Here is a 22,630-nt window from a genome sequence, read left to right as displayed (position 1 = left end):
AGACCTTGCACAGCCAAGCGAATAAATATTTTTTTAAAAAAATTAACTTGCCGAACAGCTCTCAAAGAGATCAAACTGTTTAGGAAGTTCAATATCAAGAAAACAAATTCCTTAAAACAGAGGTCAGCCACCCTAAGACCAACAAGCCCACCCCTAGCTTGTTTATGCTCAGCCCACTAAGAATGCTTTTACACCGACCTGCCTGGTGGTCCAGCCGCTAAGACTCTGAACCCCCAATGCAGGGGGCCTGGGTTCCATCCCTGGTCAGAGAACTAGATCTCACATGGTGCAGGCAAGAGTTTGCTTGCCACAGCTGAAGATCCTGTGAGCTGCAACCAAGACCCATTGTGTGCAAATAAATAAAAAAAAATGAACCTTTTATTTTTTTTTTAAGAATGCTTTTACATATTTAAATGGTTGGGAAAGAAAAAAATCAAAAGAATCCTATCTCAGGACACCTGAAAATTATATGAAATTCAAATTTCAGAGTCCAGTTTAATCAGGACACAGCCACTCTCTTTCCTTTAAGGTTGCCTTTGTGCTGCAAAGCTAGAGTTTTGAGTAATTGTGACAGAGACCATCCGGGCCTAAAACATTTAGCTTTTTACAGAAAAGTGCCTGCTGACTCCAGTCTGAAAACAGCCGGCGATTGTTGCCCATTCTCGCAGGGGAATGTACCCATCTGGAAGGGCGCTGATCTAAATTCACGGCCCTGGGCAAGTCCTTCCGGTCTATGGGCCTCAGTTTCCATAACTGTAAAATGGGTTTATGCACAGCACTCTCGGGTCACCTGCCTAGCAGGGGATCAGGGATCGGGGCTGCTGGAGGCCAGAGACTGGATGGACTGAGAGGCCCGCGCCCACGGGGCCGGTCCCTCGGGTTTCCAACGGGGCGGGTAGGAGCAGCACCCCGGAGGCTCAGCTTTCGCGGGGGAATTCCGGGCGGGGTGCGGGCAGCGGGGGCGGGCCGGGGCGGGGCCGGGGGCGGGGCCTATCTCCGCCTATAAGAAGGGACGCGGGCCAGCCCTGGCCACTCGCCTGCGCGCCCTCTGCGGACCGTGGTACGATGGCCCCCGCCCGCCTGCTCGCGCTGCTGCTGCTCCTCGTGGGCGTCCCCGCCGCCGCCGCCGAGTCGGTAGGTGCTGGGAGATCCCCGAGGGGGGCCGGGGGGCGGGGGGGCCGACGGGTATCGTCTTTGTTCTGGGATCCTACGGTGGGGTCCAGGGGTGGGCAATCGGGGGAGTGTGCCGTCCCCAGCTAGACCAGAGAAACTTTGTTGGAAACTTTGCCCTAGGATCCCAGGGAGGCTCCGGGGCGGGGGGGCGGGGTGACCCCTCCGCGCACGGTGCGCCCCCAGCCTGTTGCACTTCTCGCCTCCCCTTGGCCTCAGCCCCGGCGCGGGCTCCAGGCTCGGACGTGACTAAGCTGGTGTCACCTCGCCTCCCCTCACCCTCTCGCCCCTTCCCCGGTGATCCCAGGGCAGGCTCGCGCCCCGACCCCCCTCCGCGCCCTCCAGAATCCGAGATGGCCTCGACATGAAGGGGGGCTGCGTGTACTCGGAAGGGGGAGGGGGGCAGGGTTCTGAGGGGCCTTGTTTCACGCACCGGCGTAGACGACTGAGCCCTAACGTCAGATTTGGCCGCAGCCCTGCCACTGGCCTGACTTTGGGCAAGGCCCTGCCCTCTTCTGAGTCCCAAAGCGTCTGGGGGGCTGGGATGGGAGGTGAGCAGTGCTTCTGTAGGGTCAGGACAAAGTTGGAACTCTGATCTTTCCGGGGCAGACCGGAGGGGCTGTGTAGGCTGAGAACTGCGCCAGGAGTCGAGCCTCTGCTTTCTGCCAGAAGAGCGTTTATTTCCACCGATCTGACCGCTGGGGAAACCCAAAGCACTCACCTTCGGGTGGGGTGAAGGGGCACTGGGGGAAGAGAAGGTCTCTGTGAGCCCTGAATAACCTCCTTACTGGTCCTTTACTGGTCTCCCCACTTAGAGGTCCCTGTCATAGTGTCCAAAGCCCTGGGCCCACCAGAAGCTCCATTCATCCCAGCAGTCAGTTCGGAAGGAGGGAGACCATCTCCTCTGGGAAACTGGGCCACAGAAATTTCTGAGAGGCTCTCTGACCCTGCCCCCCAGCAAGCCTGGCCTCTTTGATACCCTTAAACCTCCGTTTTGGGAAGAGCAAGTGGCATTTAATCTTAATATCAGCTCTCAGTGGGGCTCCCATGTCTCTGGGATGACTTAGAATAAGTCCTTTCTGCCTGGCAGGCTTCATTTGAGACCCTGAGCTATACCCCACCTCCCCTCCCCAGGACCCCCTTCCTCGCCACCCCCCAGATAACAGTTGCAGCCCAGGACCCCCTTCCTCGCCACCCCCCAGATAACAGTTGCAGCCCTGAGTGATGACAGCAAGACTCAGTGCTTATGGAACTGTTCTAATAGCTTTCTGATAGCTGTTGTAATGGCTCTATCAACTAGTTTAGCTCAGCCCTTGTGTTTACTGTTTTAAACTGGTCCTGAGGCTAGAGAGGTTAATCAACCTGCCCAAGGTCACACAGCTGATAAGGGGCTGAGTCAGATGCAAATTAGGCGGCCAGGCCTCCACGTCCCTTTTTTAATCTTTTGCTCCTATCTTGATGCGTAGCCTGATGCTACTCTCAGTGGCTGCAGTTGTGTGCCATCCTGAAAACTAGTTTAGAATAGATAAAGAGTAGATAAAGATTTGGGGCTGGCCAGTCACCGAGAATTCAGAGGAAGAGAGAAACCGAGGCCCCAAGTAAGGTGATGACCTCCCCAAACTAAGAGGGGCAAGCTTGTCAAAAGATGAGTGGCTGAGTCAGGACTCGAACCCAAGCCTGCTGCTCCCCCATGCAGCGCTCTAAAACTAGGCCCTGAAGGATGTGTTGGTGTCACAGTGGTGGAGGTTTCTGAAGGAACGGCGTGGTGCGTCCCACCAGCCTGGGCGGACTGGGGAAAAGGGAAAAGACCCTGGAGGTTGAAAGGTCACTGCATGGGCAGTCACATGTCAGTCTTGGCTCAGGGGTTGCCAAGCCTGCAGGCGGTGGGGTTGGGGGGGCATGGCGAGAGAGGCAGGCAGCTGTGCCCTGGGGGCAGTCAGAAGGATGTGGTTTGGGGGAGGGCAGGTGGTGACCCCTGAGCTGCAGGAGAAGTGAGCCCTGGGCAGCTGCTTCCTGAGGGAGGCGTCCGTCTCTCCCACCCTGACCTCAGCACTCCCCTCCTGGCTAATGTTACAAGGTCTTCCACCTCAAACTGGGTCACAGGGCTTCCCCTTTTATCTCCCCTCTCAGTCCCTTTCCTCCCAGGGCTGTAGATGGAAAAATCAGACCTAGTCACGGTTGGATTAGACCACAGAGATGATCTGGTGGTCAGCCCTTTCCTTTTGCAGAGAAAACTGAGGCCCAGGGAGAAGGGTGGGGCTGATAACAGTGGTCATTTATGGAGTGCTGCCCATAGACCAAGTCCTGGTGCGTTTTAGTCTCATAAAAGGCCTAGCATGTGGGGATTATATTATGCCCACTTTACAAGTGGTAAAGTGGTACCATCTTTGGGGTAGCAGAGAGCTCCCAGGCCATCAGAATCTCTGTCCTGTCGTCCCCCTCCAATAGTGCCGTTGGGACCACTTTGCAAATTTGGGGTCTGCTCCCTGCCACCCACCATGTCCCCCTTGGTGCCACAGGTTTTGGGAAGGGAACCCAGCCCGAGCCACGGCCTCTTCTGTGTTTGGCGGGGCTTGCGGGCCTAAACCAGTTCTTCCTGTCCAGCTGGAAGCATTCCCCTGATCTACCTTCCTACCACTCCCTCCTTGGCCAATTAAAGACAGCCTTGTTTTGGGAGCCGCCACGCGACCCCCACCACCCGCCCCCTCCAGCAGTGTTGCTGCCCAGGGGCATAGACATGGCACCTGGCCCAGTCAGTTCTGGAAGTGCCCCCCACCTACCCTTTGTACTTCAGCTAAGAGACCTTTCTGGTCTTCTTGAGAGGTTTCTCCTTGATTGCACAGAAGTGGGGGTAGGAACGGAAGCCCAGGGGTGTCTAGGACCCTTAAGTGGCCAGAGAGAGCCTTTTGGGATCCTTAGAAGCTCAGAGAGCTATGATAGGAAAATATTTGAGCCTTACCTTGGAGGGTGTGAGATTGGGTCTATCTCTCTCTGGGTTGACATCCCCCATCTGTAAAATGGAATTTGAACTGAATAGACAGCCCTTTCCAGCTTGGATAGTCTATGAATAATTAAGTACCTATTCTTTCAAAGGGCAGTGGGAACCATAAAGACATCTAAGGCATTCACTCCCTTGAAGAAGCTTATGGTTCACAAGGAGCATTAATATCTTCCATCAAATTCTGAGCCCTCATCCCCTACCCTGCTTCCACCCACGCACACAGGAACTCTTCTCTGTGGATTTTCAGTGAAATACCTGGCCCAGAAATGTCTGTATGAATGAACAAATTAATGTGTTCTTGTAACTTCACGCTAAAAGGCGCACTGAGGTTATTTATTACTGATATGGATGCCTCCCCGTGATACTATGAGGTAGGTATCATTAGCTTCACTTTTACAGGAAAGTGATGCTTAGAGGAATGGAGGGGCCTGCCAAGGTCTGAACCAGGTCTGACAGGTCACACAGGCTGTCTGATTTGCAGGTCCTCAGAGAACATTACACAGGAGGAAGTTGGCTGGCTTTGAAGGCAGATGCCTTGGGTCCCTCCTTCTGAATCACTAGTTGACCTTGAGCACCCATGCCCTCTGGGTCTCAGTGTCTCCAACTCTGGAAGGAGGAGGTTGGACCAAAACCCTTTTGTAGGTTCTTTCTGGTGGGGAACAGGGAACGCTTTCTCAGCCTACGGGAGAAGCAACGTTGGGGAGGTGGGTGGTGGAGACATTCAGCTCCTGCCATCGCCAGCTCCTGGAAACAGAAGGCTTTTCCAAGGACTTGGAGTGCTGAGCCGGCCTGAATGAGGGACTGGGGGAGCCAGGCTGGGCTTCGCGCCCCAGTTCCTTCTAGGGAGGAGTTGGCTCCTAGCTCTCCTAGGCCTCCCAGACTGGTGGGTGTGATTTTCAAGTGACTACTTAAAATTGGGGGAAGGGGCTGGAGAGGGCTCTGTGAGTCACTGGAGGAGAGCCGTAGCTGGCCTGCCTGAGTCACCCCCATTTCCTTTCAGCCTCCTGGGGATGTTGGAATTGGCACCCACTTTAGGGGCTGTTAAGAATAGTCAAGCCAGTGTCCAGGGCCTTGAAGAGACATACAGAAAATACAGGCTCTAGGCCGCAGACCCTCACAGGGCCTTGCCCAGCTGTGGACTTTGACAGGGTAGAGTTTAGCCAGTTCTCCAAATTGTCCTGTGCAAGACTTGTGGTTGCCAAGGTGGGAAGAGGGAGGGGGAAGGGATGGATTGGGGATTTGGGGTTAGCAGGTGCAAACTATCACACGTAGAATGGATGACCGATAAGAGCCTCCTGCATAGCACAGGGAACTAGGTTCAACATCCAGTGATAAATCATAATGGAAGAGAATATTAAAAATATTGTATATATATGTTTAACTGAATCAGTTTTCTGTACAGAAGAAATTAATACATTGTAAGTCAACTATATGTCAAATTTTTTTAAATTACTTAATATATATATATAGAGAGACCTCTGCAGAGAGTATAGACCTCTGCAGAGAGTGTAGTGCTCTGCCCCCCAGCCTTAAAGCAAAACTGAGGTTGCCATTGGTCTGAGTTTATGGAGCAAAGTATAGTCCAGACTTGACCCCAGGATTCTCTGATGCCCTCTTCTTGGGATTGGCTGTTGGCCCGAGGGCTTTGGAACACTTAATTTGGAGTTAAGTAGACCTGACTCCAGAGCTGTGAAGGCCCCCTCTTACTAGCTCCATAGCTTGGGACCTCAGCTATCTGGTCTGTAAGAATGGGATTGTAGAGAGCCTTATTGGAGATAACACGGCTGCAACTGAAGCTCTTAGAATCTGGCCTGGTAAACGGGAGGCGTTCTTAGCGACGGTTCCCAGCTTTGCCCAGGCCACCTTGATACCAGATGGTCCTTTGCTTTTGAAGATCCGACCCCCAGAGGCCCCTTGGAAAGCTCTCTCCCCTCCCCCCAACAGCTGCAAGGTGGGTGGGGAGGAGTCTAGGGTGGGGCTGGCTGATGGAGCCCAAATCTATTTGTTTGTCTTAGAAGTGGGCCGTGTGCTAATTACTGGATGGGTTGATATTTAAACAAGAACCAGTTCCTGACTGCCCCACCCCTCTTGCAGGGATCACTGGGAACCCCCCTGTTGAGCAATTTTCAGCCAGGAGGGAGAAGGGACAGGGGGCTGGGAACCTCTTGGGACGTGCTCAGTCCTGGCGGAGCCTTGTCCTGTAAGAGGAGGGCCGGAGTTGTTTCCAGTCCGGAGGCCAAGGGAATTGCAAAAAAACCCCCTAGTGTTTGGCGGGGGAGGGGGTGTGATGGTGGATAGAAAAGATAGAGTGTTCTGGGAAGCCAGTTTTCAGATGTTTTCACCTCCTGCTGCCTAGGGAGCTTGGGAGGGCATGTGTCAACAGTTGGAGCCTAATTTAACCCTGAGTTCAATAAGCCTGACTTCTTGGGCAGGTTTGTTATTAACTCATGGGTGACCTTTGGGCGCATCCCCTCCAGGCCCTGTCCCCGGGAGGCAAGATGACTGGAAAATGGGTACGTTTCACAGAGAAACCCAGCTCTGCGGCTCAGCCCGGGACACACAAGTTAGTTAATAAGTCACTGGGCCACTGTGAGCCCCAGCGTCCTCTAGAAAACACGTGTGTCACTCCCGGGCCATCACTGGCATTTGGCAACCTTCTGTGTAAAGGTCTGGCTTAAGTTTAGTTTATTAATAGCAGCTAGACAAGGGTTCTTAACCTGGGTAGCTTGGGGAGGTGGTGTCTGGGTGCAGGTTGAAAAATAAGAACCAGTGGTTGTGGTTCTTAGGGTTCAGAACTTTTCCTCCCTCTCCTAGGGCTCCAGGCATCCCCAGGAGATCACTCTGCGATCTGATCAGCTCTTTGGAGCTTCAGCCTTCTGTGGGCCCGCCCCGGGTCAGGCCCTGGGAGTCAGCGCCCCCTCCCCGCTGCCTTACTTTGCACCTCCCTTCCCCCTCCTTTGGGCCCCGAGCTAGGCTGCCCCAGTTTTGTCTGGCACAGTGGCAGGGGCTGCTAGTCAGGTGACACCTGGGGTAATGGAAAGGGGAGGCAGGGACCGGCTGGTATGTGTGGAAAGAGTGACTCGGTGGGGCCCGGCCTGTGGGGACTGGCTGTACTACTCCACCTCGGGGCGTGGGGGCAGGGGTGACCAACGGCTGGGACACTCCTGGCCCTGGGGAAGCCTGGCCAGGAGATGTCTGTGGGACAGGCTGACCCCCGATCAGGAGCAGTGGCTTCCCTGAGAGGCGGTGGGGAGGCTGGGAAGGGGCAGGAAGCCAGCACCCAGGGCGGACCTAATTGGCCGAGATAGGAGATATCAGCTTGGCTCTAGAGAACACGGGAGGCTTGTTTACGGGGCCGCCCTCAGATCCAGCGGGGACCTGGGATCCGCTGCTAGATTACAAGCCCGGCCTCAATGCACCTCTGTCTCTTCGGCCCCTGAGGGAGCCAGCCCCCTCCCCGGCTGTCTCCATCGGTAATCGGAACAGTGCCCAGCTTGGTTACCAGGCCTGCAGACAGAGGAAAGCTTGTCTGTTTGAGAACCGTCTTGTATAGGCGGGGAAACCGAGGCCCCGAGAAGGAATCTCCCGACCATCAGGCTGTTAGTGACAAAGATGCCACGGCATCAGCCTCTAGCAGGGAGATATCCAGAGGCTCTAGAAGCTTCCCTGACCCTTACCCTTCCCACCAGCAGCTGGCGTCCCTCCGTCCTGGAGCCCTGGCTCTGGGAATGGGCTGCCCTGGGTGGGGGAGGGGGGATTGGTGAAAAAGCCACTGGCAGTGCCAGGCCTGGCTTCTCTCCTGAGTGATTGTGTTTGGAGTAACCTGACCTTGGAGTGGGCAGGGCGGACATTCGAACCCCGCCCCACCCCCACTCCTATCACCAGACCTGGCTTAACCCTTCCTGGACTATCACACCAGATCCTGTATTGGTGGTGGGTGGTGATCTTCTGGTCTCCTAGATACTTAGGCAGGTCGGGAAATACTCTGGGGACTCGGGGGCTCAGCTGAGTTTCAAGTGTCTCTATGTCACTGCCATTTTCTCTTTTGGAAAAGTACAGTGGTTTCTCCTCTTCCTCTCTCTGCTTAGAACAGGTGCTCTAAGCTGTGGGAGCTTGCGCAGATCTCTGCTCATCTCTGGACCTTTCTCTCTTCCACATTCTCAAGGGGCCTGATTGGCTGTTGATAAGTCTCTGGTCTCAGAAGCACAAGAAATAACGTTTTATAGGGCATGTCCCTTCACAGTTTGCAAAGCACCTCCCCGTCCACCCACCACCCTCTTTCTAGCAATGCAACTACTTTTCTCAAGTCTCTGACCCTTTGAGCACTAATCCCCTCAGCTGGAAGGAAGGCAGATGGGGGTTAATAATAGCTGCTACTCATTGAGCACCTGCTGTGTACCGGGCCATGTGCTGTGTCCCTTGCATACCCCTAATGCATTTCACTTCATCTCATCCTCCCGCAAGGTGGTACTTACTTGGTGACACCTTGGTGACACAGAGGAAACTGAGGCTTCATGATGTGAAATAAACGCCCAGGCTCATATCGTGAGGGAGCAGCAAGGCTATGGTTGCTGTTGGAGATGCTTTTACAGGTCCCCAGTTTGGTGCTAGATCGTCCCATTTCTGCCAGGATGCTGAGTCCAAATTGAGGCAGCCAGGTTTTGCTCATTCCGGGGGACATCTAACCGTTCTGAAGGAGGGTGGGGGAGGACTGCCGTGCCTTATCAGTGACCCCTTCTGGGGATCTCCTGCCAGGACCCCTCTGCTGCGTTCAGCAGTTAATGCCCAGGGTCCTCAGCATTCCTACTTCTTCCAGAATTTAACTTGCCCAGTTGTCCTTCTCATCTCACCCCCTGCCCCAGAAGAAGCATGTCCCTGTCCCCTGGGGGTCACTTCCTCCCCCGGGGAAGAGACAGGCAGGGGGAGACTCCCCTCTCTTTGTCTCCCACCAGTTCACAGTTAAGCAAGCTCTGACCCTGAACTTCTCCCCAGTGCCCCAGCCAAAGTTTCTCTGCTTTTGTTTGAGCAATATCACTTTTACCTCTGTTGATTCCCTGGCCAAGGGAAGGGGTGCCCTGGAGCCCTGGCCTGGCAGCTGGTGCTGTGGATGGTGGCGATGGGGTGGAGAGGGGGTAGCGTGGGTGCAGTGAGAAGTCTGGCTCTGGCGAAGACTCAGTCTCGAGAAAGATCTGTTTGAATCACAGGTCTGTTGCTTCCTAGCTGAGTGACTTCACACAAGTGACTCAAGGGAAAGTCACTTTCTGGCCACATGGGTAGAGCACCTCACCAGGCTGTTGTGCCAGTCACATGAGCTCGGATGAAGGAAACCCAGCGTGGTGCCCAGCGTGTTAGGACCCCAGCCCCCATGCTTCTCCCAGGGGACTGAAGCTGTAAGACTTTGCAGTAGGGTTGGAGACTTTCCTAGCTTCATGCCCATCACCTCAGGACTAGATGGGGGTTACAGCTGGAGTGGCCGCAGCTGCCCATGGATTCGTTGAGACCTCTGCGTGCATGATCACTCACTTCAGTTGTGTCGGACTCTGCGACCCCATGGACTATAGCCCACCAGGCTCTTCTGTCCGTGGGATTCTACAGGCAAGAATACTGGAGTGGTTTGCCATGCCCTGAAACCTCTACCGGAAAGCATCCAGCCCCAACCCCAGGTGCCCACCGGGGCCTGCTTGTTCAGATGTTGATTTTTGTTGTGTGTCTATGAATAGGACTTCTAGAGAAGACCTAGAAGTGGGAAAGGAAGACAAGTCTAGCCTGGGAGCCCAGAGACCTAGGTTCTTCTAATGTTGTTTTTTTAAGAGACCCAGGTTCTAAGTCCAGTTCTGCTTCTGTGACCTTGGCAAGGGTGCTTATCTTTTCATCTGTTTGCTGGGTAATAAAATGAGATGGTTGGGCTAGGGCCTCAGCTACCTTCTGTTGGTAGGCGTTAGTCTCAATAGCACAAAATACACCTACCCTTTTTTTGATTGTTTATTTGGCTGCATCTGCTCTTAGTTGTGGCATGTGGGATCTTCAATCTTTGCTGTGTCCTGCAGGATCTTTAGTTGTGGCATGCCAACTCTGAGTTGTGACATAAGGTTCCCTGACCAGGGGTTGAACCTGAACCTCCTGCATTGGGAGCGCGGAGTCTTAGCCACTGGACCACCGGGGAAATCCCTACCCTTCTTCTTTTCTATGGAGGGTCTACAGAAGCATCCAGGTGCCCACCAGGGTCTGCTTATTCAGTTCTTAATTGCTGTTGTGTGTGCACAAGTAAGACAAAGATACAGAGCCCTGAGGGCCCAGAGAGGGTGCCTGTGCGTGCACACACGTGTGGACACCCGCTCCCCAGGTAACGATGGGGTGAGCCAAAAGCAGGGTGGGGTCCCTTTCTGGTCAGGGTGGGGCCTGTTGGCTGGGTGGCCTGGTTGTTCAAAGTCACCCCAGACTGAATGGGCCTAGTCTGAAAAGAGGGTGGAGGAAGGGAGGGCTGTTGGCACATAGCCTACACACACACACACACACACACACACACACACACACACACACACACACACACACACACACACACACACACACACGTAAAGGGATGCTTGCTCACAATCCCAGGGAGCATGGTTTCACCTTGCTGGTGTAGTCTTAGGGCTCCTGCGCTCTTGGGCATTTCTCTCTTGTCAGGGGTCTTGGGCAGAGCAGGACCACTTCTGGAGTTGGAGAAGGATTCATTTTATTTATTAGCGAGCCATGAGGCATGCAGGATCTTTCTTCCTGACCAAGGATCAAACCGGTGCCCCCTGCAGTGGAAGCATTGGACCACCAGGGAGGTCCCAAGCCCTGTGCTTCTAGAGCCAGGATGGGTACCCAATGGGATCTAATCCTTGTGTGACTAGATCTGACAGGATCTGAACCATTCTTGGTGTGACCTTAATTCAAGTCATTTATGCTCTCCAGGAACCTGGTATAAAAATGAAGGGTTGTAATTGGGGAGAGTAGGGAGACTCAGAGGGAGAAGATATATGTATTATGGCTGATTCGCATTGTTGGATGGCAGAAACCAGCACAACATTGTGAAGCAATTTTCCCACAATTAAAGAATAGATTTAAAATAATGAAGAGTTAGGGATGACCCGGTGACCCCCAAGGTGGCTGAACTGGGAATCCATCTAGGTTTCAGTCCGAGTTTTGTTCTGACTTGGTCTTCACTTCCTGATGTAAAACAGAGAGAGCCACTACCAATCACAGCGAATCAACGTGCTAATCCCAGGGGTGGTTTTGAAACACTCCTCAGTACTTTCACCCACTAAGAGAAAGGCAGGATCCATAAATAAACAGCCATGGCTCTTGGGGATGGGGAGGTAGGGGAAGGGCCCAGCCTGAAACAGCCCAGTGTCGAAACTCCAGCCCCTGTCTTGAGTACTTGGAGCTCTGACTGGTCTCCAGGCTCCATATGCAAGTGGCCAAACTGCCTTCTTTACTTCCTGGGCTGAGTTTGACCGCCATTTGACAAGGCTCCATCCTGGCCGAGGTAGGCGGACACTCTGTGTGCCCATGTGTTTATGGGTGTGTTGATCTGTATGTGGCTAAAGGCTCGGGTGACCTATGCCTGGGTTCCGGTCCAGAGTGGCCACTTTCTGCCTGGGTGATCTTGAGCGAGTTACTTCAATTTTCTGAGCATCCCCCCAACCCCCTCCCTCCCCAGTGTTTCAGCAAATAAGAGCTATGAGGAGGACCTACTTCAAGCTAAGTGCTTAGTTTGGTAAGCTGCCTAGATCCTGATGTTTCCGATTCTGCCCCCCACCCTTACCACCTCCCCCGGGGGAATTTGCAGCAGGAGATGCGGATGGGAGCACAGGGACCCCGCCCTAGGTGCAGGCAGCTTGCGCAACCACAGTGGAGCCATCTTCTGGAGCTGCCAAACTAAAGCCACAGGCACGGGGCTGTGTGGGGGCTGGAATTCCAGCGCCAGCAGCTCCCCAGCTCCTGATTCCCGAGTCATGAAGTCATCCCTCACCAGGGCTTAACCCCTTCTCGCTCCCCACCCCCATGTGTACCAGGCGATCAGCGGAGATTCTCCCTTCCGTGGTGGGAGGGGAGAAATCTCGCTCCCAGCCTGACCTCCCTCCCGGGAATCCAGCTGCCCCACACAGACAGACAGACAGGGTGGAAGGAGACCCAAAAGTCTGCTTCCACCCACTTCTCCCCGGAAGCCTGGGCCTCTCCCACAGAGGGTAACCTTGTCTTAGGGACGGATGTGCCTTTCCAGGCCCACTCTGTGTCCCTGGCAGGTCTCTGCTGGGTGGAGGACAGCGTGGGGCAGTCAGAAACAGAGCCTGGCTTCTTTTCTGAGTGTGTAGCTGACTCACCGTGTGACCTTAGGCAAGTCACTGTAGGAGGGCTTAGATTCTTTCCCTTTCTGTGAAATGGGAGGGCAGGACCTCCCTGGCCTCCAGCTGGTGTTCCTCGGTTCTGAGCAGACCCCGCCCCTCTCCACACCTCCTGTAGTTAGGGGGTTGAGGAGGGAGAAGAATGTTTGGGGCAAGGGGTTTGTATTCGCCACCCTGAGTCTTCTGGGAAATGGTAGGCACTAGAATATTTGAGTTCATTAGTGAAAGAATGAACTTTGCCCTGGGGCTGCTGTTCTTGTGGGCAGACAAAGCCTCAGCCCAGAAGCTAGCTGAGAGGGTGGTGTGAATCCCAAGTAATTCTGACTCTAGAAGGAGCTTTGTTTTCCCCGGTTGAATTTGCAGGTTTGGGAGCAGGGTGGCTGATGTTCTGGAGGTCCTGGGGCAGCTCTCTGCCTTCCTGGATCTTTCATGCTTTCCTTGTGAAAGCTTCTCAGTGGCGGTGGACCTGAGATTCTAGCTGGGGTCGGCTGGGGCCCCCATTCGTGGCAGCGGAGGGGTACTTAGGGGAGCTGGAGTGGACAGTCCGTGAGAGCAGGGATGGGGCTCCACACTGCATGGCTGCAGAATGGCCCCGTGGGAGATGTTTGGAAGGCTGAAGACACGAGTGTGCTCACGTACACTTGACTCACCAGGTTCCGGGCAGCGCCCTGACCCGAGGCTGTCCTGGGACGTGAGTGAGCCAGCCCTGCCTGTCCCAGCCTGGTCTGACTCAGCTGGGAAAGATGTCCGGGTCAGGGCAAAACCAGAGCCAGCAGCCCTCTCCCTGCCATGGGTGAATCAGCAGTGACAGCATCAGAGCACCCGGGAGCGTGGACTGGGAACGCTGGCTCTGAAGTCAGTCTTCACTCCGTCTGCTCCCACGAGTCACCCAAAGAAAATGACTTAATGTCTTCAGGGCCCAGTTTCCTCGGTTGTAAAACAGATGAAGACTGGTCTTTAGAGTTATTAAGAGCAGGTCCTGGCCTATATAGCAAGTGCTCAGTATAGGGTACCTAGCATATTTATATTCTGATGATGCCACCTTCATTATTTTAATTAGCCCAGAATGGGAAAGGGTTTTGTCTAAGGTCACACAGCAAGGTAGGCTCTAGCCTGATGCCCTTCCAGCACCCCAGCTCCCGTTCCTGAGCACTCGCTTCACTGCCTTGCGGGGCTCGGGGGCTGCTAAAGAGCATTGGCAGGGGGAGCTGCTGGTTAACGTGTCTCCTGTTCTCACCCTAGATCCGAGAAACTGAGGTCATCGACCCTCAAGACCTCCTGGAAGGCCGATACTTTTCCGGAGACTTACCTGATGACGAGGACATCGGGGGGCCCGGGCAGGAATCCGATGACTTTGAGCTGTCTGGCTCTGGAGATCTAGGTACCGAGGGAGTAGGGGGCCGGCCTGGGGCTCAAGGCTGCAGAGAACTTGTCTTTTACAAGGTTGACCCCACTTTGGGGCTTGAATTTTCCTATTGTACCCCTCCCCGTTAAAAAAAAGATGGGGTGAACAAAAGTAACCGGATCAACCCATCCCTGAGACCCTTTCCAGGCGAATGGTTTCTTGCTCCGAGTCCATTTGTAGTAGAAAACCAGTCCGAACCTGTCCGCCTTTGGACGGGATTGGGTGGGAGTGGGCGTTGGGAGGAGAACTGAACTGTGGCCTGTTTTCCTTCCTTTGAAAAGCAAAGAGAGCGCTCAGGAGCCTGGGGGCAGGGTGAGGAGAGCTGTGGGTGGGAACCGAGAACCAACCCCTGCTTCTGCAAGGATGGGATTGGGAATCTGTGAAGGGGCCTCCTGGGGCAGGGCCAGGGTCCCCGTCTTTCTTGGTCATTTCCTGGCCCTGGCTGCCAGGCCAGACAGAGCTACTGAAAAGCCTCCCTCCTCTGTGTGGGGTGGTATAACAATTTGAAGTTTGAGTTCTGGAGTCACATAATCCTGAGTTCAAACTGCCGCTCTGTGACCTCTGAGCCTTGGTGTCCTAATCTGTAACAAGGGAATAGAAACTACTGTATATGTTGAGGAGATTAGACTGAGTTAAAAGCCCTGGGCACTTACCACGTTCTGAGTAAATACATTCATATTGGAATTTCTGATATTTACTGTTGCAATCTAGAGTCTTCTCAAATGAATCCCCTGGGAATCTTGTTAAAATCCAGATTTTGATTTAGTGGCCCCTGAAATTCTGCATTTCCTACCCCTCCTGGGTGATGTTCTTGGTCCTGGGATCTATATGGAGCAAGGGTTTAGAGGTGACAGAGCGCCTGCCCAGTGACCGGCTCAACATTCACACGAAAGAACCAGGGAGGCAGGTCTCAGGAGCTCCATTTTACAGTGGAGATGACTGAGGCTGGGGTGGGAATGATCACCTGCTGGACATAACGCTTATCACCTATTGAGCATTTGGGGGCCAATTGTGAATTAGAACTCACACCAGCCATGGCTGTAGGGGTCATCGGCCTGGGGGTGACCGACTTCACATTCACACGGCCTTTCTGACATTACAGATGACTCAGAGGGCATCCAGATCTTCCCAGAAGTGATGCACCCCTTGGTAAGTAGCTCCGCACTTTGACCTCTCCTTTTCTCAGCCCCTGTTGAGAGAAGCAGAATAAGTTCGAGTCTGACCTCATTCTGCAAGAAGGCTTTTTTGTCTGTGGCCCTGAACTCTTGGGACAGGCACAGCTAAGGGTCACGGGTAGACCTTCCCCTCTGTAGGGATAATCACTAAGTGATAAACACTTGCCTGTGTTTCCAGCCTCTTTCGCTTTTTTAATTTTTATTTCATTTATTTGACTGCGCTGGATCCCGGTTGTGGCACTTGGGATCATTCATGCAGGATCTTTAGTTGCAGTAGGTGGGATCCAGCTCCCTGACCAGGGATCACACTTGGGGCCACCTGCCTTGGGAGCGCAGAATCATAACCACTGGACCACCAAGGAAGTCCTTCCAGCCTCATTTTTGTGTGCATTTCTAGGTATTTCCCAACATGAATATCAAGTTACACATACCGTTCTATGCACTGCATTTTTTGCTTAGAGTGATCGTGAATATTTCCCCACGTAACTCACTGTTTTTCCTATTCATTTTTATAACCTTCATAATCAGTTCACCCAGTTGCCCTTAGCTATGGAAAAGTGGTTTATGATTTTTTTTGACATCCTACAACAACAGTATAATAAGCATCTTTTACGAAAATCTCTAATTAGCTCCTTAGGACAGAGTCCCAGAGGCAAACTGCTGCGCTAAAGGGCAAACTGTTCCTACAGTTTTGCCAAACCACCCTCCGGGATATTACTCTAGAACACCTGCTTCCCTGTGCCCTTGGTCACATTATTCATTCCCCACTGGGGATAGATTTACTGGAAAAGTTGGGCTTCCCTGGTGATTCAGATTGTAAAGCACCTGCCTGCAGTGCAGGAGACCCAGGTTCAATCCCTGGGTCGGGGAGATCCCCTGGAAAAGGGAATGGCAACCCACTCCAGTATTCTTGCCTGGAAAATCCCATGGACAGAAGAGCCTGGTGGGCTGCAGTCCATGAAGTCGCAAACAGTCAGACAGAACTGAGCAACTAACACACATAAGAAAAGTTGAGGGTAAGGATTTGACAGCGTGATTGTTGAGGGGTGGTTGCTGACGTCTGCTCTGGGACCACGTGGTTTGGCCGGCAAGAGGCAGAACCATTCCCCACCCAGCTGAATGTCCCTACCCCATGCCTTGGATCCCCCTCCCTACAAACCGCACTGAGTGTTGGTCTCTTCTCCTTTCCACCATCCAGGTCCCTATAGATAACCACATTCCTGAGAAGACAGGGAGCGGAGTTCCCACCGAACCCAAGGAACTGGAGGAGAATGAAGTTATCCCCAAGAGGTCGTCCCCTTTTGATGGGGACGAGGATGTGTCCAACAAGGTGTCTATGTCTAGCACAGCCCAGGGCGGCAACATCTTTGAGAGGACAGAGGTGCTGGCAGGTAAGGTCCTGGGCTTCCCGCAAGTTACCTCAAAAGGGGAGAGGGCTTGGGCAGGGATAGTGCTGCAGGCAAGGATGCCTCTGGTTCAGTGGTCCCCGACCTTTTTGGCACCAGGCACCAGTTTCATGGAAGACGGTTTCTCCACCGTCGGGATGGGGTAGGGGTGACGATGGTTCAGATGCTAATGCAAGTGACAGGGGCAGATGAAACTTGGCTTGCTTACCTGCTGCTCGCCTCCTGCTGTGCAGCTGGGTTCCTAGTAGGCCACTGACCAGTACCAGCGCGGGGGTTGGGAACCCCTGCTCTAGCCCGTTAGGTGATTTGATACCCCTTCGTGCAGCCACTGGCTGTCCTGGGGCCTTGAAGGATGACCCTTCCCCTTAGAGGTGTCTCTGACTATGTGTGCAGCTTGGTGGACCGAGAGCAAGAATTGCATATCAGAGGCTAAAAAAATAATAGATGTTGAGTCTTTCACTTGCTGTAAATCCTTTTCTATTTACAAAGCACTTTCCCAGCCTGGATTTGGCACCTGGGATGTTAATTATTAAAAGTTAAACTTCCCGTGAAAACTTCCCCTTTAAGCCCAGAGGCTCCTTTGAGTTGGACTGGCTTCCCCTCCCCCTGCTGTCACCTGGCAGCCTGGTGACCTTGGCTGAGAACCCTTTCCAGCCTCAGTTTTCATGTTAGCAAACGGCCATCGTGCTACTTCCTTGGGTTGGTGTAATAACTTCGTGAAAAATAGAATCTAAAATAACTTGGCGGACTGTAAAATGTTTGTTTGCACGGTTCCCAGTGGTAGATGGTGTGTGTGTTAGTCCTTCAGTCATGTCCCACCCTTTGCAACCCCGTGGACCGTAACCAGCCAGTCTCCTCTGTTCATGGGATTTCTCAGGCCAGAATACTGGAGTGGGTAGTCATTTGTTTCTCCAGGGGATCTTCCTCACCCACGGACCGAATCCTGGTCTTCTGCATTGGAAGCAGATTCTTTACGAGTTGAGCCACAAAGGAAGCCCAGGAATACTGGAGTGGGTAGCCTATCCCTTCTCTAGCGGATCTGCCCAACCCAGGAATCAAACTGAGGTCTCCTGAATTGCAGGCGGATTCTTTAACAACTGAGCTATCAGGGAAGCCCCATAGTATATAGTATAATATAGTGTAGTATAGTATATGGCATGGCATAGCATAGCAAGTAGTAGGTGGCCCGCAGGAAACTTCCTGTGCCAGATTAAGAAACTAACACTTAGAGCACGTTTGGCCTCAAGTGGGAGCCACAGGCTTCCTGACTAATGTGCTATGTGGAGAAAAATGTGTCCCAGGATGAGACTTCAGGGATGGCTCTGTCTAGCCTGACTATGGGGCCTTCGGCTGGGGTGGTAACTGGCTCTTTCTCTTCTTCCCTGGCAGCTTGGGGGGTCTCCAAAACTGGGTTGGGGACTTTCTCAGAGGGGACTCCCTCTCTAGCCAGGTTTTTACAGGCCAAGGGCCAGTCTGGATGAACCAGCCTAGTGAGGAGGGCACCATGGGCCCAGGCTGGCTTACTCCTGTCTCCTGGCAACCAGCTGGGACAGCAGCTCTGAGGAGGCTGGAAGTGCAAGGAAAGAGCCCTGGGTCCTGCCTCCCTCTGGGACAGATAAAGGATCTTGCCTGCATCTTGCAGGGTATAACGCCCGGTAGGCCCAGCTCAGCCCTGACTCTGGCTTCCAGGTCGCTGAGTCAGTGTTCTTTTAACTTTCTGTGTGATGTGGGTGGGGTGGGGAAACTAGAGGGCTCTTGGAGACCTTTTAGTCTTGTAAGTTTCAAACTATTTGGTGGAGATCTTTTCGAGGTAAAACCTGGCCCATGTTTCTTCACCCACAGAGTTTCACTTCTAGTTGGTTGATGTGGGATTAGCATAAGGTTTTGTTTTCACCAAACAATGGTTCTACTGCTTTTAAAGAAAAATGTAAAAGCCACAGATGTAGTCCAAGTAACTGTTGCTTATAACATGGGAGACTCAGGCCCAGAGAAAGCAAGCCACTTGCTTTAGGTCACATAAAAAGTGAGAACCAGTCATCTCTTAATACTTCCAATGGAGAATGACACACGGGCAAGATCTTCATGTGAAAAGTTACATTGTTGAGATAGCTGGGGTGAGAGTCTCCATTCCAGTAGCTTTTAAACAGTACCTGGAGGGACAGGGGGAATTCCCTGGTGGTCCAGTGGTTAAGACTCAGCACTTCCCCTGTAGGGGACATGAGTGCTATCCTTGGTGGGAGATCTAAGATCCTATAAGCTGCACAGTGCAGCCAAAAAAATAAAAAATCACCCTGGAACCTGGGAGTTTATCAAGGGCTTGCCATGTGCCATATGATTCACACGCCCCCTCATTGAGTCTCCACAACACCCCAATCCGACACGTGTGGTTATCTATACTCTCACAAATAAGGAAAATGAGGCTCCAAGAAGCCTTATCTCTTATCCAAAGGCACGAGACCAGACAAGTGGTGAACCTGGCATTGAAACCCGGGACCACAGTCGCTTCTGAGACCGTCCTTGGGCCTTGAGCTCCTGGGGACCTCCCAGCATGGACCAAGGGTCTAAAGGAACAGACATCAGAGGGAGAGGCGGTAGAAAGGGGAAGGGGGTTGATACCTGATGGTCCGTGTCTTTTCTCTGGTTTTTCCTGGGGGCACTGTGTTGCTGCTTTTTCGTCGTTTTAGCCAAGAGAGAGAACCTTCCTTGGCTCCCCTGCCACTCCGTCCCAGTTCTGTGCGTAGATTTGGAGTGTGTGCAGGGGCGAAAAATTAATCTTCTTAGGCTAAGACCGAATTAGGGGACTCAATCTGTCACAGGAAGGATTCTAGGAGACATCCCTGCCCCCGCAACAAACAGGAGTGAGCCTTCCAGGCTGCCTGGGGTCATACAGAGAACATACATTGACCCAATGTGAGAAACCCATGTCTGCTTTTGGCCCGTGCCCCTCTCTGAGCCAAATGGAGTCATTTATTAAGCACCCACTGTTGTGCCAGAATAATTCAGGGTGGCAGGGACACAGATACAAACCACAAAAAGTCACAATTAATGAATATTGAGTATATGCTATGCATTATTCTGAGCTCTCTTAAGGGGATTGATTTATTTCAACCTAGGGACAAACCTATAAGAAAGGTACTATTGTTTGCATTTTACAATGAGAGAGATGAAGGAACTTGATTATTTAGATCCCATTGCCAGTAAGTGGCAGAGACAGAAATAGAATGTAAGCCTTAAGCACTGAGCTTCGTATGTGCGGACATAAATCACGTATATAATTTTTTTTCTTTTGCCGCACCAGGTGGCATGTGGGATCTTAGTTCCCTGACCAGGGATCAAACCTGTGTGCCTTGCATTGGAGGCACAGAGTCTTAACCATAGGACCACCAGAAAGTCCCAAACCACATATGTAATTCTTTATAACATAGGAGTGTGGACACACGCGCATGTTGTAACTGTGTATAGTAGCATATACCCACGTGTGTACAGGGTATGTACACCCGATCGGTATAAGTGTGGGTCTGCATAGGGATGTGTGCACACAAGGTCAACTAGAGAGCTCCCTGTGCTAAGGACTGTGGGGTAAGTAGGTCTAAGGGGGATTTCCACAGCCTGCGATTTTTCTGCTTCCTGGCTCAGGGCTGAGCTGTTGCTGGGGAATTGGCCTCGTGTTGGGAAAGAACCTGGCTTTGGACTCCAGCAATGTGGGCTGGAAGGATGCCTTTGTCACTCTGGTTCTGTGGTTTTTTAGTGCTTTACAGTGACTCCCTTCTCATGAATGAGGTGGTGAGAATCAAATTCAGTAAGGCATCAGCAGAGTATGCCCCTGGGGGTGATGGTGAGGGTGTCCGGGGGCCAGAGAACTGACCGAGCAGAAGCGGCCCGTGTGCCCTGAGGTCCCGACGGGCAGCCAGCCCTCACCTCGCTGCCCCCTCTCTCCCCTCCAGCTCTGGTCGTGGGCGGTGTCGTGGGCATCCTGTTTGCCGTCTTCCTCGTGCTGCTGCTGGTGTACCGCATGAAGAAGAAGGATGAGGGCAGCTACGACCTGGGCAAGAAACCCATCTACAAAAAAGCCCCCACCAATGAGTTCTACGCCTGAAGCTTTCCCCGGAGCACCTACTTGGACTTTAGGGGGAAGGGACGCTGAAGGATTTTGAAGGGTGGCTGTTCGGGGAGGGGGAGGGCACCCCAGTCCTGATCTATCAGCATCTCCCGCTCCGATTACAGTTTCAGTGTCAGAAGAGACATCACCTTCTACTGTTCCTGCTTGCCTCTTGATTCTCTGGGCCTCCACTTGTCCCAGCAGATAAATGGGGTTAAACTTGGCCTTTCTCAAGGCAAGTCTGAGGTTGGATCTGTTTCTTCATCTTCCCATTTAGAATCTAGGCCCAGCTTAGAGCCTGTACTGAACAGGTCTGATCCAGAGTCTTTCTAAGCTATTGTACAAGTCCTGTTGGAGGTCGGCCCACCTGCCAGCCTTCCCCCTGGCCCGCCTTCCACAGCCTGGCCCCTCGGCCAGGAGCTGGGAGAAGGAACCAGAACCATCTGTCTGCACCTTGAGATGTGGCCATCAAAGGCACCTGCAGCCACACTGTGGGAGTCTGTGGTACACCTTGGGCCATTCTAGGCTCTTCCAAGTGACTTTTGGAAGTCAACCTTTTTTATTTGGGGAGAGGAGCTGAAAGTTCATCCTGAATCAGACTTGTAGAATATTCTTAAGTCTATTTTTAGTGGGGTATTTTTTTTTTAATTGTTCATTCCTTTGTACAGAGCCTCTCTCTGTGGGCAAGAGTACACAGAAACCAAGGCTTTCTCTGCCCTCTTGCACCTTTCCACAGTACCTGCTAAGTTTGTATTTAATGGTGTTTTTGTTTTTGTTACTCGAAAATGAGAGAAGAGTTGGAGATATAATTTTTATTAATTTTTTTACTACTATTTATAGCTTCAGACAGGGCCTTTCTTTCCCTCTTTTGCCTTTTTTTCTTTTTTCCCCCGTGCTTTTGTTTTTTTTTATTCTTCCTACTTCCCTGCTCATGACCTTGGCCCTTTCTGAAGCTGCTTCCTCTAAGAAGCTTTTGCTGAAATATAGGGTTTTTTTTTAGCAGATCCCAAACTATAACGTAGGGGATGGTGGGATATTTGTGTCTCTTTTATGTAATATATTATTATTCTTCCTTGGTTCTAGAAAAATAGATAAATATATTTTTTCAGGAAATAGTGTGATATATTCCTATGTGAAGTTGGCTGGGTGGTCGAGTGAGTGAATGTTTGTGGGGCTGAGTGGATTTTTGCCTCTTTTTCTGGTCCTGTTTCTTGGTGCCTTCTCCTGACTGGGCTGGAAACCTTCTCTCTAGCTTTTGCTTTGAGCCCAGCTAGGGTACCTTCATTTGTGATCTCCAAATTTAAGAGAAGATCGGAGAGCTGTGCTATCCAACATGGCAAGTGCCAGCCACACTGAAATCAATTAAAATGACAGGAAGTTAAAGTTCGTTCTTCAATTATACTAATCCACATTTCAAGTGCTCAGTGGCCACATGGGGCCGGTGGCTGGTGTACCAGACAGACAAGTAGAGCCCAGTGGCATCTGTTGACAGCACAGCTCGAGAACTAAACTGGTTTAATAAGTCACAGGCTCAGCCTGGTTAGGATGACCTTTGTCCCTCTAGACAAAGGGGGACCGGGAGGGCTGATCAGGGCCTGGCTCTGGGGCTTATCCTATCCAGAGAGGAGAGGCCTAGTGGCTCAGGCTGGCCAGACCACATCTCCTGACCCCATGGGGGGGGCTAGGGGCACTTACCCTTGCTTCCCTCCCCTTCTGTGACCCCAGGGTCCCAGCTGGCTGGGTCCTCTTCCTCCCCCCATGTCCCTTTTCCTCTGGCCTTGTTGGGAGTGAGCACCTCACATTGTTGTCTGTTACTGATTTTTTGATAAAAAGATAATAAAACCTGGTACTTTCTAGATCGCCTCCCTTCATCATTTCAAAGCTCGTCAGACGTCATCCTTTCCCTTGATCTCAGCGGATCCTGAGATAATTGCTGCCAGACACCGGAAGGCAGAGATATATAAGAAGCCAAGAAAGGGCCCGGAAAGGAGGGAAGGAA

General features: G+C 52.3%; 1 protein-coding gene across 1 annotated transcript; it reads left to right on the top strand.

The window, feature by feature from the left end:
- Positions 1,022–22,487, top strand: SDC4 (syndecan 4). The gene is made up of 5 exons (XM_018057920.1): positions 1,022–1,134; positions 13,789–13,927; positions 15,054–15,100; positions 16,325–16,517; positions 20,477–22,487. The coding sequence occupies exons 1-5, from the start codon at positions 1,066–1,068 to the stop codon at positions 20,626–20,628; spliced, it is 600 nt and encodes a 199-aa protein (XP_017913409.1). The 5' UTR covers positions 1,022–1,065; the 3' UTR covers positions 20,629–22,487.

The sequence above is a fragment of the Capra hircus genome, chromosome 13 (assembly GCF_001704415.2).
Source record: "Capra hircus breed San Clemente chromosome 13, ASM170441v1, whole genome shotgun sequence".
NCBI lineage: Eukaryota > Metazoa > Chordata > Mammalia > Artiodactyla > Bovidae > Capra > Capra hircus.
This window is presented reverse-complemented; position numbering and strand designations above follow the sequence as displayed.